General features: G+C 39.4%; 1 protein-coding gene across 7 annotated transcripts in view; it reads right to left on the bottom strand.

The window, feature by feature from the left end:
- CPEB1 (cytoplasmic polyadenylation element binding protein 1) overlaps nt 1-18,593 on the bottom strand; it is a 97,512-nt gene that overhangs the window by 61,617 nt on the left and 17,302 nt on the right. For all 7 annotated transcript variants that reach the window (XM_082736168.1, XM_082736173.1, XM_082736166.1 and 4 more), the window contains exon 2: nt 15,660-15,834. Coding sequence is in view for 6 of the 7 variants with exons in the window: in XM_082736173.1 (XP_082592299.1) it covers nt 15,660-15,834 (175 nt within the window). In the remaining variant the exon portion in view is untranslated. The remainder of the gene's footprint in view (nt 1-15,659; nt 15,835-18,593) is intronic.

Below are 18,593 nucleotides of genomic sequence, written 5' to 3' on the forward strand. Positions count from 1 at the left end.
CAATGGTTCTATCTGAAGATGGAGAAATGATCATTAAAGAAACATGGGAAACTTCCAGAGCATTGATGATGTTCTGTTTTTTAAAAATTTATTTATTTTAGAGAGAGAGCGCATTCAAGCAAGCAAGGGAAGAGGCAGAGGGAGAGTCCTCAAGAAGAACAGACTTCTGGGTGCCTGAGTGGCTCAGTAGGTTAAGTCTTTGCCTTCGGTTCAGGTCATGATACCAGGGTCCTGGGACTGAGCCCTGCATCAGGCTCTCTGCTCAGCAGGGAACCTGCTTCCTCCTCTCTGCCTGCCTCTCTGCCTACTTGTGATCTCTATCAAATAAATAAATAAAATCTTTTAAAAAAGAAGAAGAACAGACTTCCTGCTGAGCACAGAGCCTGACACAGGGCTCAATCCCAAGACCCTGAGATCATGACCCAAACTGAAATTGAGAGCCACTGCTTAACCAACTGAGCCACCTAGGTGTCAAATGTTCTATTTCTTGACCTAGCTAAAGGCTATGTGGGTGTTTACTATATACTTTAATTAGAGTAAAACAATGGTTTTAGCAATATCCTATACATGTGTGCTACACTGCATGATATGAAAAGTCAAGGAAACTGGTTCAAAAATGAAAAAACAACAATACCAACAAGTAATCTAAAAAACCAGTAAAAATAAAGCCAAAATAAGTGATGATGTATAAACATACAAAACTAAAACCCTAGATGCTAAGAGGATTTTCAGAAGATGGAGGTATAGAAAGCACCAGCAATTAAGCTAGCACAATCAATATGATGTAACTATTTTCAAAAAAAAAAAATTTTTTTTTGAGAGAGAAAGTACATGCATGAGCTGGGAGGGTGGGCACAGAGAGGGAGAGAGAGAATCTTAAGCAGGCTCCACACCCAGCCCAGAGCCAAATGTGGGGCTTGATCTCACCACCCTCAGATTGTGACCTGAGCCAAAACCAAAAGTCATCCGTGTAACTGAATGAGCCACCCAGGCCCCTATGTAGCTATTTCAGAACTCTGGAATCGGATGAAGGCTTAAAACTTGAGGATAGGCTGCATCAATTTTGGTCAATTTCAGTTTCCAGCTCAGCCGCAGCTACACTCACCCCAGGACCAGCTATGTATCTGTGCACATGTTCCTGGAGCAGTCTGCATATGGTCTGGAGGAGTTAAGGTGGGTAAAAAAGACCTGATCATCCAAATATTGGGGATATGTGCTCTGAACACTGATCACAGGGGAGCCAACACAAAAACAGACAGACACTGCTGCTGCTCCTCCCCCAGCACTGCAAGACCTAGCCCCTCTCCCTCCAAGTGAAATAGCTTCCAGGGCATTCGAACAGTAGGTGCCATGTTCCCCCCTTCATTTCCCACCTTTTCTCCCTACAGGAGTCAGGCAATGGCTAGGACACTGTAAGATAACCATCTATCTGGAAAAAATTACAAAGTGCCTGTACATGCTCAGGTAAAGGCTCAGGAAAGACCTGAGAAAACACCTAAGTATAAACATGCCTCAGGCTGATCCTCAAAACAGACTGTCTACAACAACCAAAAAACAAAAACAAACAAACAGAAAATAAATCAAACCACAGAACTAAAGCCAAAAAATGAAACAAGCTGAAAAGCTCAGCAAGAACATTAACAAGAAAAAAAAAAACAAAAGAAAATGCTGGGAAAGGCAAAGAATCTGTTGTCCAGAGTTACCTTATAATCCAGTGTTCAATAAACCAATCTAAAGGCACACAAAGAAACAAGTATGGCCTATTCAAAGGAAAAGAAATCAGTAAGACTGTCCCGGAAAAGACCCTGGAAGATAAAGAGTGGTTTTAAATATGATAAAGTAATAAAAGAAAGATGTGGATTAAGTCAAGAAAACAACGTGTGAACAAAATGGAAATGTTAATAAAGAAACAGAAAACCTACAAAGAAGAAAAAAAAAAGCAGGCAGAAGAAAAGAATCAGTGAACTTTAAGACAGGACAATGGAAAATGGAAATGATCAAGGCCAAAGAAAGTAATAAAAAAGACTTGGGAGAGGGGAGCCTGGGTGGCTCAGTGGGTTAAAGCCACTGCCTACAGTTCAGGTCATGATCCCAGGCTCCTGGGATCCAGCCCCACATCGGGCTCTCTGCTCAGCAGGGAGCCTGCTTCCGCCCCCCCCCCCCACTGCTTGTCTCTCTCCCTACTGTCTCTGTCAAATAAATAAATAAAATCTTAAAAAAAAAAAAAAAAAGATTTCACATAACAGCTCCTTGGGGACAGATGTGGGATACCATCAGGAAGACTAATATATGCATCCTGGGAGCCTCCAGAAAAACAGAATAAAAGGTGGCAGAGAGCGTACCTGAAGAAATAATGGCTTAAAATTTCTAAAATAGGGTGAAAATGAGCATGAACCCTGAAGCAGTACAAAATAATCCAAGTCAGATGAATTCAAAGACCACACTGAGGTACAGTATAATCATATTTTCAAAAGACAAAGAGAGGGACTCCTGGGTGGCTGAGTTGGTTTGGCATCTGCCTTGGCTCAGGTCATGATCCCAGGGTCCTGGAATCGAGTCCCACATCAGGGAGCCTACTTCTCCCTCTGTATGTTATCTGTCAAATAAATACATAAATTCTTTAAAAAAAAAAAGAAAAAAGAGGGGTGCCTGAGTAGCTCAATGAATTAAGTCTCTGCCTTCAGCTCAGTTCATGATCTTGGAGCTCTGCATCAGGCTCTCTGCTCAGCAGGGAGAACCTGCATCCCCCTCTCCCCCTGCCTGCCTCTCTGCTGACTTGTGATCTCTCTCTGTCAAATAAATAAATAATATCTTTAAAAAAGGGGGGGGGGCACCTGGGTGGCTCAGTTGGTTAAGCGACTTCCTTCAGTTCAGGTCATGATCCCAGAGTCCTGGGATCAAGTCCCGTATCAGGCTCCCTGCTCCATGGGGAGTCTGTTCCCTCTGACCTTCTCCCCTCTCATGATCTCTCTCGATGTCTCTCTCTCAAATAAATAAATAAAACCTTTAAAAAAAAAAAAAAGAAAGAATGAAAAGATAAAGAGAATCTTAAAAGCAGCAGGGAGAAGCCAATCACCATATTCAAGGATGCTCAGTAAGACAGTCAACAGAGTCTCATCAAAAATTTTTGAGGCCAGAAAACTATGGGCCCATATGTTCAAAGTGCTAAAAAGAAAAAAAAATACTAAAAATCCTATACCCACAAACACTGTCCTTTAAATGTGAGTAATAAATTAGGACATACAAACAAAAGCTGAGGAAGTTCGTGGCCATTAGGTAGACCTGCAAACAGGCTCCAGGATGTTCTGCATAATGAAATGAAAGGACACTCAACTGTAACCCAGAGCTACATGGAGAAATGAACGTCTCCACAAGAGTAATCACGTGGGCAATTACAAAAGCAGGTGTCACTGCAATGGAATACTACTCAGCCATAAAAAAGAATGAAATCTTGTCATTTTCAATGACATGGATGGAACTAGAGGATATAGTGCTTAGCAAAAGAAGTCAGAGAAAGACAAATCTCTATGATTCCACTCATATGTGGAATTTAAGAAACAATGAAAAGAAAACAGACATTTCAACACAGAATATACTGGTGGTTGCCCAATGGGAGGTAGGTGGGAAAATGGAATAGATAAAAGTGGATTAAATAATGGACATTGGGAAGGGTATGTGCTATTGTGAGCACTATGAATTGTGTAAGACTGATGAGTCACAGACCTGTACTCCTGAAACAAATAATACATTATGTTATTTTTTAATTTTTTTAAAAATATTTTATTTATTTATTTGACAGAGAGAAATCACAAGTAGTCGGAGAGGCAGGCAGAGAGAGAGAGAGAGGGAAGTGGGCCCCCTGCTGAGCAGAGAGCCCGATGCAGGACTCAATCCCAGGACCCTGAGATCATGACCTGAGCCGAAGGCAGCGGCTTAACCCACTGAGCCACCCAGGCGCCCCACATTATGTTATTTTTTTAAAAAGTAAAAAAAATGGATTAATACCACACTTAACATGAGCTCTGAGTAATGTATGGAAGTGTTAAATTACTATATTGTACTATATTATATTACTATAATACTGTAAGTTAATGATACTGAAATTTTTTAAAAGCAGGGATCATTGTAATAATGGTTTATAACTTCTTTCCATGTGCTTTCAAAGATTACTGAATTTAAAGAAACAGAATAATTACTGTGAAAATTAGTATGACTATAACTTTGGTTTGTAATTTGATATTTTGTTTTCTACATTAAGATTAATCTTGTCACAACAACTGAAAGGGGTGAGTAGAGACTTGTAAAAGAGCAAAGGTTTTGTATGTTACTGAAATTAAGCTAGTATAAATCCAAATTAGAGTGTTATAAATTTATGATGTCAAATGTAACCATGGCATAGGAACCACAAAGAAAAAAACTATAGGATACACAAAAAGGAAAAAGGAAAGGGATTTAAAGGTCTCACTACCAAAAAAAAAAAAAATCAACATAAAAGAAGACATTAATATAAGAAATGAGAAGCAAAAAAAAAAAAAAAAAGCTGTAAGACATATAGAAAACAACACAATGACAGAAGTACCTCCTTATAAGTAGTTAAATGTAAATGGATTAAACTCTCCAATCAAAAGATAGAGATTAGGGGTGCCTGGGTGGCTCAGTCAGCTAGGTGTCCAACTCTTGATCTCAGCTCAGGTCTTGATAGTAGGGTTGTGAGTTCAAGGCCTGTGCTGGGCTTCACACTGGACATGGAGCCTACTTAAAAGAGAGAGAGAGAGAGAGAGAGAGAGAGAGAGAGAGGCTGGCAGAATGGATATAAACACATGACCCACCCACATGATGTCTACAAAAGACTCAAGACACAAAGACACAAAGACAGGTTGAAAGTGAACTGACAGGGTACCTGGGTGGCTCAGTGAGTTAAACCTCTGCCTTGGGGGATGCCTGGGTGGCTCAGTTGGTTAAGAAGCTGCCTTCCGCTCAGGTCATGATCCCAGCATCCTGGGATCGAGTCCCATATCAGGCTCCTTGGTCAGCAGGAAGCCTGCTTCTCCCTCTGCCTCTGCCTGCCACTCTGTCGGCCTGTGCTCATTCTGACAAAAAAAAAAAACAAAAACAAAAACAAAAAAAACAAAAAAAAAAACCACACCTCTGCCTTTGGCTCAGTGTCATGATCCCAAGGTTCTGGGATTGAGCCCCGCATCAGGCTCTCTGGCGGGGAGCCTGCTTCTCTCCACCCTTCTCTCTGCCTGCCTCTCTGCCTACTTGTGATCTCTGTCAAATAAATAAAATAAAATATTAAAAAAAAAAAGAAAGTAAACTGACAGAAAGATGTATTCTATGCAAATAAAAACCAAAAGAGAGCAGAGTAGATACACTAACACCAGACAAACAGATTTAAACCAAAAAAGGTTACAAGAGACTAAGAAAGAATGCTCAATTATAAGGTTCAACACATCAAAATAGAAAAATTATAAATATTTACATACCTAGTGACAGACCCATACAAATTTATGAAGCAAATACAGATAGAATAGGAGAAAAAGTCTACAAGAGTTCAATATTTCAATATCCTGTTCACAATAATGGATAGAAAAACCAAAACGGAGATATTTAAAGAAGGAACTACAAGACTTAACATGTCAACCAGTCAGATCTGACATACACAGAACATTTTACCCAACAACAATGAATACACACTCTTCTCAGGTGCACATAGGACATTTTCTTGGATAGACTGTATGTTAGACCACAAATTAAGCCTCAATAGATTAAAAAAGATATATATCACATGAAGTATCTTTTCTGACTACCACAGATGGCGCTAGAAGTCAATAATAAAACTGGAAAATCCACAAAACTGTAGAAATCAAACATTTTTTTAAACATATTTTAAACAACCAATGGACCAAAGTAGAAAGCACAAAGGAAGATAGGAAATAATTAGAGACAAATGAAAATGAAAGAACAACATACCCAAACTGTGGAACACAACAAAAGTGGTAAGAAGGAAATTTATAGCTATAAATGCTTTCATCAAAACACAAATCTCAAATCAACAACCTAACTTTACAAGGTAATAAGCTAAAAGAGCAAAAAACTAAGCCCAAAGCTAGAAGGGAAGTAAGAGCAGAGATAAACAACATAAGAGACCAAAAAAAGAAAAAAAATCAATAAAACTATAAGTTGGTTCTTTGAAAAGATCAACAAAATGGACAAATCTTTGGCAAATGAACTATAAGAGAGAAGATCCAATTATTAAAATCAATGACAAATGTGGGGCAAGTACTACCTACCCTACAGAAACAAAAAGGATTGTGAAACAGTACTATGAACTATACATCAAAAAAATTGAAAAATCTAAATGAAACAGGTGAATTCCTAGAAACACAAAACTTACCAAGACTAAATCACAAAGAAATAGACAATCTGAATCAACAACTAAAAATCTTCCAACAAAGAAAAGCCCTGAACCTGATGGCTTCATGGTTGGACTCTATCAGACATTTAAAGAAGAGCTAATACCAACCCTTCTCAAACTTTCCCCAAAAACTAAAGAGCAGGGAATACTTCTCAACTCATTCTATGAAAGTGGCATAATCCTGATACCAAAGACACTACAAGCAAACTGCAGACCAACATCCTTTATGAAGAATGATCCAAAAATAAAAACTGAACAAAAACATTCAACAAAATACTAGCAAACACAACTCCACATTGCACTGAAAGGATTACACACTGTGGCCAAATATGATTTGTTCCTGAAATGTAAGGATGGCTCAATGTACAAAAAATCTATATGCCACATCAATAAAATGATAAAAAGGAAAAAAACCCCACATGACCACATGACGATTTCACTTGATGTGGAGAAGTATCTGACAACATAATTTCATGATAAAAATCACTCAGCAAAATAGAAATAAAAGGAAATATACCTTCACATAATAAAAGCTTTATATAAAAAAAAACATAGCAAACATAATACTCAATGGTGGGACACTAAAAGCTTTTCCTTTAAGATAAGGAAAAAAAATAAGGATGCCCACTTTTACCACTTTGATTCAACATAATGGAAGTTCTAGCAAGAATAGTTAGTCAAGGAAAAGAAATAAAAGGCATCCAAATTGGAAAAGAAGTATAATTATCTCTGTTTGTAAATGATATGATTATATGTTTAAACCCCAAAGAGTCCACAAAAAACTTCCCTTAGAATAAATAAATTCAGCTAAGTATCAGGATACAAAGTCAACATAAAACAATCAGTTGCACTTCTATACACAATGAACACTCTAAAAAGGAAATTACAAAAACTATTCCATCTAGAAAAGCATCAGAAAGAATACTTAGGAACTAACTGAACCAAAGAAATGAAAGACTTGTGCGATGAAAACTAAGAAAATAACTAAGAAACAAAATAAGTTAAAGACAACATAAATAAATGGTAATACATCTCATGTACATTACAAGGATTGGAGAACTTAATACTGTTAAAATGTCACTACAACCCAAAGCAAACTGCAGATTCAGTGCAACACATATCAAAATCCTAATAACAGTGTTGCAGAAATAGAAAAACTCAACACCTAAAGCAAAGGCAACAAAAGCTAAAATACACACATAGGAATACATTACTAAAAACATTTTAACTATCAAAGAGATGAAAAAGTTACCTACCAAATGGGAGAATATTTGAAAATCATGTCTGATAAGGGATTAATATCCAAAATACATAAAGAAAAACCCATCCTAAAATTCATATGGAATCTCAAGTGTCCCTGAATAACCAAAGCATCTTAAAGGAAAAAAAAAAAAAGAACGAAACTGGAAGACTCACACTTCCTGATTTCAAAACCCAATCTAAAACTACAGTATCCTAAACAGTGTGGTATTGGCATAAAGACAGATATATAAACTAATGAAGCCGGATAGAAATCCCAGAAATAAATTCTTACGCACACGATCAAATGCCAAGACTATTCAGTGGGGAAGGGCAGTCTTTTCTACAAATGGTGCTGAGAAAACTGGACACACACATGCAAATATAGTTGGATATTTAACTAAAACCATAGAGAAAAATTAACTAAAAAATGGATCAAGGACCTAAATGTAAGACCTTAGAAGAAAACACAGGACAAAAGCTTCATGACACTGGATTTGACAATGTTTTCTTGGCAACAACACCAAAGGCACAAGTAACAAATAAAAAAATAGGCAAATCAGGTTTTTAAAAAATTTTTAAACTTTTGTACATCAAAAGGCACTCTCCAGAGGAAAAAGGCATCCCACAGAACAGTAGAAAGTATTCGTAAATCACATATCAGATGAGGGATTAACATCTAGAATTTACAGAGAACTCCAAAAATTCAGCAATATATACAAAAAACAATCTGATGTACAAAGGAATTTGAGTAGATGTTTCTCCAAAGAAGATACACAACTAGGCCATAAGCACATGAAAAGGTGCTAAACATCTCAAATCACGAGGGAAATGCAAATCAAAACTAAGATAACACTTCATACCCATTAGGATGGCACTATTAAAAAAAAAAAGTGTGTGTGAGAGTGTGGAGGAACTGGAACACTTGTGCACTCTTGGTGGGAATGTAAATGGTATAGCTACTGTGGAAAACAATAGTGATTCCTCCTCAAAAAATTAAAAACAGAACTACTGGGGCACCTGGGTGGCTCAGTGGGTTAAGCCGCTGCCTTCGGCTCAGGTCATGATCTCAGGGTCCTGGGATCGAGTCCTGAATCGGGCTCTCTGCTCAGCAGGGAGCCTGCTTCCTCCTCTCTCTCCCTGCCTGCCTCTCTGCCTACTTGTGATCTCTCTGTCAAATAAATAAATAAATAAAATCTTTAAAAAAAAAAAAAACACAGAACTACCATGTGATCCAGCAATTACCTCTTTTGGTACATACCTGAAAGAACTGAAAGCACAGACATGAAGAGATTTGTACACTTGTGTTTATGGCACTGCTAAAACGTGGAAGCGACCAAGTCTCCAATCATCCAATCAATGTATGAATGGATAAGAAATATGGCATATGTATAATAACAGATTATTATTCAGACTTAAAAAGGAAGAAAATTCTGACAAATGCTACAACATGGATGAACCTTGAGGACATGATGCAAAAGGGAGGGACATACGCCACTCCCAAATGACAAATACTGTATGGTTCCACTTACAGGAGGTACTTAGAATAATCAAAATCATGAAGACCTAAGGCATAATGGTGGGTGCCAGGGGGTGGCAGGGAGGGAAGAATGGGGAGTTCTTGTTCAACATGTACAGAGTTTCAGCTTTACAGAAAGAAGAATTATAGGGATGAATGGTGGTAACTGTTGCTCAACAATGTACATGTATTTAATGTCACTGAACTGTGCACTTAAAAATAGTTAAGATGGGGGCACTTGGGTGGCTCAGTGGGTTAAGCCTCTGCCTTCAGCTCTGGTCATGATCTCAGGGTCCTGGGATCAAGCCCCGCATCGAGCCCTGCATCGGGCTCCCTGGCCAGTGGGAGGCCTGCTTCTCCCTCTCCCACTCCCCTGCTTGTGTTCCCTCTCTCACTGTGTCTCTGTCAAATAAATAAAATAAAATCTTTAAAAAAAAATAGTTAAGATGGGGAATTTATTTTACCACAACAAAAAAGAAAAATCTAGACTTTAATCAATATAGAATGTGGGGAGAGAAGAACTAATTGGAACATAAAATTAGGGCCTCTTTCAGCTTCGGTACCCAGTTTGTGAGAAGGTATACATTAAGCAATTGTATAAGGACACCCACCCTATTGCACAGTACTCAGCAGGGAACCCATGGGTGTTGAACACCTGGTCCTTGACGGTCTAAACCTGAAACCAGGAATCCAACTCTTCAACATCATGACCCTAAAGCATGTTCTCTCACAACTGTTCTCTCTATATACCCAGACTATCACCATCAGTACCACCACATGGTGTGTAAGTGCCATTATGGGCATTAGTCTACAAATTCAACACACTTATTCAATTGCCCCCCCAATCCTAGAGAGGGGTACGGCTCTTGCTCCCATGTTACAGGTCAGCAAACATAATCTCAGAGGGATAGCCAAGATCAGAGCAAGTAAGCACACGGCCAGGGTCTGTTCTCAAGTGAATCTGCAGCCAGGGCTTGCACCTTCGTGCAGGTTTATTATGAAACAGGCAAACTGAGTACGCTTCTTCAAAACTATACCTTATCTCTTCCCTGTTTTGAGACTGTGTACGTTTACATTTAGAACACCACACAGTGGGATCAATGAACAATTTGAAATAGCCAAGAATGATCTCGTTACATCTAACAGAAGCAAAGGAATGTGAGAAGATCTCAGAGGTGAGAACCAAACCACACTTTAGAAAGAGAAGGATTTTTCTAGGCAGAGAATATTCAATTTTTGAATATTCAATTTTCTAGGCAGAGAATATTCCACTTAACAGTTCAGCTATGTAGCTGAACAGCATTTCCTACATGACTTCATCTAAGCCAGTGATTTTTAATTATATACAATGGAATCTCAAGAAACAGCCCAGGATAAAGGAAAAGAACCCTGAGGCTGAGGTCTAGAGATCTTTCCTGGTGATGCAGATCATATATGCTACCTGTATTCTTTAACTGTAGAAAATATTTCACAATATAGACAGAAACAAAATTAAGTAGGCTCTACACCTAAGACTGACTGAAATTTTGGATTATGACAACAATTAGGGTCTACAAAGATGTAGGAAAAAACTCTCATGAAATCCTGGCAGGACTGTAAACTGATTAATTCACTTTGAGAAAGAATTTAGCAACTTAAGTTTGAAGACAGTATATACCCAATCACTCTGCAATTCACTTCTAGGTGCGCAGGCTCAGGAAGTGCTTGTTACATGCACAGGAGTCAGTAATACAAGGATGCTAACCAAAACACTGTTTACAATAGCAAAAATCATTTACCAATAGAGGATCAGGTAAATATTATATTTATGTAAAATATTACTATTATACAGTGATTAAAATACACTGATCTGACTTAAAAGTATCAATATGAAGACCCTGTAAATATAATACATGGAAAAAGGCAATACAGGCATATCTTGTTTTACTGCATTTTACAGATACTGCATTTTTTATAAATTGAAGATTTATGGCAACCCCATCTAGCAAGCCTATCGGTGTCATTTTTCCAACAGCATTTGCTCACTTCTTGTCTCTGAGTCACATGGTGGTAATTCTTACAATATTTCAATCAATACGCTAATAAGGCTTTGCAGTGTGGACAAAATAGCCTTCTCGCAGAGGAAGATGCCATCTAGGACGTTCACAGCTAGAGAGGGAAGGGCAGGGCCTGGCTTCAAAGCTTCAAACGACTGGCTGGCTGTCTTGTCAGGGGCTCATGCAGCTGCTGACTTTAAGCTGAAGCCTGTGCTCGCTGAAAATCCTAGGGACCTGCAGAATTAACACTAAACCCACTCTGCCTGTGCTCTCCCCACAGAACAACAAAGCCTGGACAGTACATATGTTTACAACATGGTGTAATAAATATTTCAAGCTGGCTGTTGAGGCCTACTGCTCAGAAGATTCCTGTCAAAACATTACTGCTCATTGACCATGCACCTGGTCCCCCACGAGCTCTGATGGAGATGTACAAGGAGAGTGCTGTGGTTTGCACACCTGCTGATACACATCCATTCTGTAGCCCATGCATCTAGAAGTAATTTCAAGTCTTACTATTTACAAAACACATTTTGTAAGACTATGGCTGCCATAGATAGTAATTCCTCTGGTGCATCTGGACAGAGTAAACTGAAAAACCTCTGAAAAGGATTCACCATTCTGGATGCCCTTAAGAACATTCGATTCATGGGAAGAATTCAGAATATCAACATGAACAGAACTTTGGAAGAAGCTGATTCCAAACCTCACTGATGACTCTGAGGGGGTCATGATTCCCATGGAGAAGTCACTGCAAATGTGGTAGAAAGAGCAAGAGAACTAGAACTAGAAGTGGAGCCTGAAGATGGGACTGAACTGCTGTGATTTCGTGACCAAACTTTAACAATGAGGAGTTGCGTCTTGTGGGTGAGCAAAGATGCTTGAGATGGGACTGACTCCCAGTGAAGAGGCTGTGAAGATTGTTGCAAAAACAACAAAGGATTGAGAATATTACATATACTTAGTTGCTAATAAGGCGGAGGCAGGGTTTGAGAGAAGGGACTCCCAGTTTTTTCCACTGTAAATATTTATATTATTATATTAATTTTATGTCTCAAAATTGAGAATGTGTCCATGTATTAGTATTCTATCTTAATTTCATGTTATGTTACAAAAATTTTTATGTAACTGAACACACAGAAAGCCATTATTCTCAAAAGGTATTATTCTAATAACTACATAATACTCCATCACATAAATACACAAAAATATATTTTCCTCTTAGGAGACACTTGGGTTTTTTGTTTTTCTTTTTTTCTTTCCAAAATCTTCACCATCATAATGATGCTCTAAATATCCTTCTACATAAATCCTTATTTGTCTTCATTATTACTCCTTCAGAGACATTCTCAGATCTGGACATAGTGAGTCAAAGAACATGATGATTTTTAAAGCAAAAAAGTGATCTTTGAGGCTGAGTTGTAAAGAAGCTGCAGTGGCAAACCCAGGAGCAATGCCAGGAATCTTTCCCAAGCACAAAAGAAAACTATGAGTCAACACTCGTTTTCTCCATCATGGGAAGGCAGCCCGCTCAGAGGTGTGGCTTCCATTTTGTCCTCCACCTTTTTGCTGGAAAATGGGAAATCAGAGTTCAGAGGACAAATATTTCTTTCATATCACTGGCCACCGACCTCTGACAACTCTCACAAGAACAGCCAGGGTCTTTGCCCAGCCCACAGTACCTGCCCACTCTGGCCCTCCCACCCCCTTCCCTACTCTTCCTTCCGTGCCTCAAACATGCCAAGCTCCTTCAAAAGCCTTAGTCCAACCTTTTCTGTCTGGAATGTTTTCCTCACACTCTTTACATGATCCAGCACTTTCTCTCCCTTTAGGACTCCATTTTAAACACACCTCCTCAGAGAGTTCCTACCTAGGTCACTCAAAATGTTATTACTTCATAGCACTTACTAAAACTGTCAATTATTTTACTTATTTCTCCACTTTGTTTTTTCCTTCTGTTTCCCATCCATGATGGGAGAGGAGGTTCTGAGGATGCCATATCAAGTCAGGAATCCTTGGAGCCTAACAACAGTGACTGGCACGAAGTAGGCATTCCCTATTTGTGTTGAATTTCTGATGAATTCGGTCAATTGTGGCAGTGGGACCAAGTGTACAGTAAGAGATGTGGACTCTCAAGCCAGATTTTGCAGGGATGGACCTGAACTACAGGTCCAAGGTTGAGCTGATCATTACTTAATGTTCTAGCTGAATGAGGTCTCTCAAAGATGTCCATGTCTTCATCCCTGGAACCTGTGAATGTCTCAGAATGAAATAATGATGTCTTCTTCACCCAACAGCCAAACAAGCCATCCCAAGGCCAGGGCAGCATGATCCAGGTGCAAAGGCCAGGGCTCTATGGAGTAAGCCCCGGGTACAGTGGAAATCTGACCTGCAGTATCACAGCTTCTTCTGGAGCCCAAGACCAGCCCAGACACAGAAGTCAAAGCTGGGTACACACCTGCGGACACCTAAAGATGCTGTCTGTGGGAGCCCAGCATGAGGAAGTGCCCTGATGCTAAACAACATGCACTGTTACAGCAGACTTTGGTGTGCCTCTGAAATTAAGCCCTTACTGACTAGCTAGGTAGCCCCGCATAAGTCCTCTAACCCAGAGGAGATTTGGTTTTCTCATCAGTAACATGGCATCGACTCCAATTTTAAAAGAAGTTCTACTGTCGGCAAAGTACCATCAGGCCCCATTGGGCGTTAGGGAGAACTCATTCCTGAAAGGGTCGAATGATGCAGCAAACTTCATTGTTGTCTTATTTTAACAAACTGCCACAGCCACCCCACCTTAGCAACCACCACCCTCAAAAGTCAGCAGGCAGTGACATCAACACAAGACCCTCCGCCAGTGAAAAAACTAGGACTTTATGATGGTTAATATTTTTTAGCAATAAAGTATTTTGCTAAGTATTGCTAAATATTTTTATTAAAGTATTGCTAAAATATTTTTTAGCAATAAAGTATTTTTCAATTACAGTATATACTATTTTTCAGACATAATGCTATTGCACACTTAACAGACTACAATATGATGTAAGCATAACTTCCATTGCTGGGAAACAAAAAAATTCCTTTGGCTCGCTTCACTGCAAAATCCACCTTGCTGCAGTGGTCTGGAACCCAAACCACAATTTCCCTGAGGTGTGCCTAAGTTCCCAGCATGTCTGAGGTAACTCAGTGAGATTTAAGCCATTGTTGGCTGTCATTCATACTGGAATAAAATTCATACAATTTTCTCAAAGAAAAACAGAACACGTATGTTGAATCAAGCAGATTTTCTGAGTTTTTAGCTTGGCATAAGCTAAAGGACAATAAGGGTCATTAGCACATGACATATACCAACAAACAGAATAATAAACTTGTACTTTCTTGGAAGTTAGAAGAGATAAGACCAACTAGCATTCTTAGTTCCCACTGAGTCCTTCTCCCATTTGCCCTCCAGTTAGAACAATTTAATAAAAAAAAAAAAAAATTTTTACAGTTACCACAAGTCAGTCTTGTTTGTCATGAAATCTCTCCTTCAGACATTTAGCTACTTCATGTTCACATACACCTGCATCTTTAAGGGAATTATTTCCACTGTCAAGTTAAGATTTAAATCAAAGGATACATGATGAAAAAAACCAGCAATTACTAGTACTTTTTCTGCAAACCCCACTACTGCCAAATTTCTTCAAGGCACATTTAAAAAATTAAAAACATGTTCATTTTCAATTAAACTAATTCAAACAAGAAACATTCCTTCAACATTCTTACAGCATTCTGCAACGTCCACAGAAGATTATGAAACGACACCTTTTAGGACTTCCAAGCCTTCTTGTGAAGTGCTGTCTTCGGGTATGCTACTGTCTCCCCTCCACTAGCCCATGGGATAGCCCACATTTCATCAGAACTAAATGCCTGTTGACCTGCTTTCACAGTTAAAAGCAATTAAAATATTTAAGAGATTCACTGTCCACCACAGCAGCCACTAGTCACATGGCTACCAAGCACCAGAAACATAGCTAGTTTCAACAGAGCCACACTGAAAATGTGAAAGACACTAAGAAGAGAATATGGTATCTCACTAGTAATTTTTATATTAACTAGATATTAGCTTATTTTATATATGTTAGTTCAGATAAAATGTTAATATCCCTCTTAAAAAAAAACCTTCTTAAATGTGACTACCAGAAAACCTGTAATTAGATCCATGACTCACATTATAATCCTCTACATAGGTAGTCCTGCTATATTTGACCTACCCCTTTTTATCCAGTCTTTTTATGTGTCATAAAAGAGATCTGTGCATCATAAATCGAAGGCAGTCTTCATCCAGAGGGGAACCCAATCCACAAAGTAAGCTACAAAAAGGGGCCAGTATTACCATTCAAGGTCATTCTTCATAGGCTTCACAAGAAAGCCACTGAGAAACAGGTTTACATACATAAATCTAAGTCACCTTGTAAATGATCATGAATTCCTCGGTTTACGGGTGTAGTGCAGACTCTATTGAAATCCAGAGAATTATCCAATATGGCATTTATCCTTCGAAAGATATTGGCATTGCTACAAGTGGAGAGCGCGGGTGCTTCCTGGTTGTCCCAGCAATCTTTTATCCGCCCAGCTTCTTCTTCCTAGACACAGGAAAAAGATATTTAGGTTTTCATCCTAGACAAAAAAAAAAAAGACACTTAGTTTTTTTCTATACTCCTTTATGGTAAATAAGCCCCCCACTTTCTCCCAAGCCAACAATGAGTTAGATAAAGTAACAAGGACTTGAATTTTTTGCCTATATATTAAAACACTTAATGAATCCTATAATGAGCAAGGTTTCCTGAGAGGACTAGAAGAGGGAATAAGAAAAACACAGAAAAATACAAGATACTACCCCCCAAGAACCTTCTAATCTAATGAGACTTGTATAGGAATTAGTATGGTGTGGCAGCAGCAACTGTAGAACCAGAAAATTCTGGAGGTAGATCTATATAACAGAATATTATCTTGAAATTTAAAAAATGAGGGGCACCTGGGTGGCTCAATTGTTAAGCATCTGCCTTCTGCTCAGGTCATGGTCCCAGGGTCCTGGGATCAAGTCCCACATCCCAGCTCCCTGCTAAGCCTAAAACCTGCTTCTCCCTCTCCCACTTCCCTTGCTTGTATTCCCTCTCTCACTGTCTCTGTCAAATAAATAAATAAACAAACAAACAAACAAACAAACGTAAAGAAATCTAAAAAATGAAGCACTTGGGCACCTGGGTGGCTCAGTCAGTTGAGCATCTGACCTGGTTTCGGCTCAGGTCGTCATCTCATCAGGGTCCTGGGATCCAGCCCTGCCTGCATCAGGCTCCCTGTGATTGTCTTCCTCTCCCTCAGCCCCTCCTCACTGTGTGTTTTCTCTCTTAAATACATAACTCTTTTTTTAAAAAATGAAGCACTGAAACGTGCTTCCCATGGATAAACCTCAAGCACTTGATGCTAAGTGAAAGAAGCCAGTCACAAAAGACCACCTATTATGAGCCCATTTATAGGAAATGTCCAAAACAGACAAATCTAATCTAGAGGAGTTGCCTTCATCTAGGGGTGAAGAGAGAAGTAGTTTTGGAAATGGTGGCTAACGGGTTCAAGGTTCCTTTCTGAGATTCTGAAAACATTCTAAAATTAGATTTTGGTGATGACCACAAAACTGTTAACTATACTTAAAAAAAAATCACTGAATTTTATGGTAATGTGGATTATAGCTCTACATAGCTGTTTAAAAAGTTTGGTTCTGCCCTTTATTTTCAGTTGCTTAACCTCTTTGCCTCAGTTTCCCCATTTGTGAAACAGGAAGAGTACCTACCACCTTTTTTTCCTACCACCCTTTTGACAAGATGTAATAAAGCACTTAACATGGTGCCTGGCATACGCTGGCTGCTATTTCCATACCTAAAGGCACAGGAGAAGACATGGTAAAAGCACCAAGAGCAGTACAAGCACCACCCAAAGGAATTGTTCCAGTGGTACAACTGAACATAGTCATTAGAAGTACAGAACTCATTTAAGACCCTGAACTTGCAATGCAGATAGACAATCCAACACCCCCTGCCGCAATCAGAGCGATTCCCTTGGTATTATTCTCTAGCTCAGTAGACAACACCAGCATCCACCAGGTATCCCAGACAGAAATCTGGGACCATTCTTCACTCTCTCACTCAGGATATCTGAAGCCTGACACAGTTAGCAAGGACATACTGGCTGACAGTGTCATTTCTAAGGGAAGTCTGACTCATCTGCTCCACAATTCCCAATTACCTCAAGGAAAAGAAACAAAACTCACACCAAGTAAGGTAACTAGCACCTAGAATCTTATCGCTGGTCACTTCAAAACCAAACTTTTTTTTTTTTTTAAAGATTTTATTTATTTTGACAGACAGAAATCACAGGGAGGCAGAGAGGCAGAGAGAGAGGAAAGGAAGCAGGCTCCCTGCTGAGCAGAGAGCCTGATGCGGGGCTTGATCCCCGGACCCCGGGATCATGACCTGAGCCGAAGGCAGAGGCTTTAACCCACTGAACCACCCAGGTGCCCCCAAAACCAAACTTTTAAAAAGCTGGGTGTCTCTATGTATAGCCTATTACAATTCAGGTACGCATGAGAATAACCAGAAGTACCTAAGAATTTTATCAACTTTGCAGGATGGCCTTAAAGGGTCAAACTTGAGTCCCACAGCATTCTCAATCTCTTTAAAAGACTGGTATCCTCTGCAAGCTGTCAGGAGGAACAGAACACACAGTCCTGCAAGGATGTTTTCCCACGCCCTCCAGAGAGCCACACACACAAGGCCCCTTTCACAACTGTAGATTTCGAAGATGATTCTCAGCCTCACTAAGGCAACATCACAAAGGGTAAGATGCAAGCATTCACCATCAATCTGCAGGTCTTAGGGCTACAAACTTCACTCATTTGCTGCCTAATCAACATTAACCAACTGTCTGCTATGTACAGTGAGCAACCAAAGTGTAGGCAGATTAGACTCGTTCAGCCGACGATTTCTGAAGTCTAGAAGGGGAACGAAGATCTGATCATGCTGTCAGCAGCCACCACACTAGCTACACTGTCCTCTCAGCCAAGGGCGGGCCTGAAAGAAAAGGTAGGAAGAAGGTCTGAAGCACAAAGAGGACAGAGGGGCATTATCGAAAGTTGTCCAGTGTGGCAAACCATGGGTATACAAGAGTGAGAACTGGAAAGAAGGCTTCATGCTAGGTTAAGGAGTTAGAATTATTTCCTACATCAGACGTTTCCAAATTTTAAGAGGCCCCTCTTAATACACAAATACTAATCTGATTTTAATTCACCAGTACGGATGTGCTCTTAATCTGTGGATTCCCAGATCCTGGCAAGGAGGTAAACAACCAT

This window comes from Mustela nivalis (genome assembly GCF_964662115.1).
Source record: "Mustela nivalis genome assembly, chromosome: 6".
In the NCBI taxonomy this organism is placed as follows: domain Eukaryota; kingdom Metazoa; phylum Chordata; class Mammalia; order Carnivora; family Mustelidae; genus Mustela; species Mustela nivalis.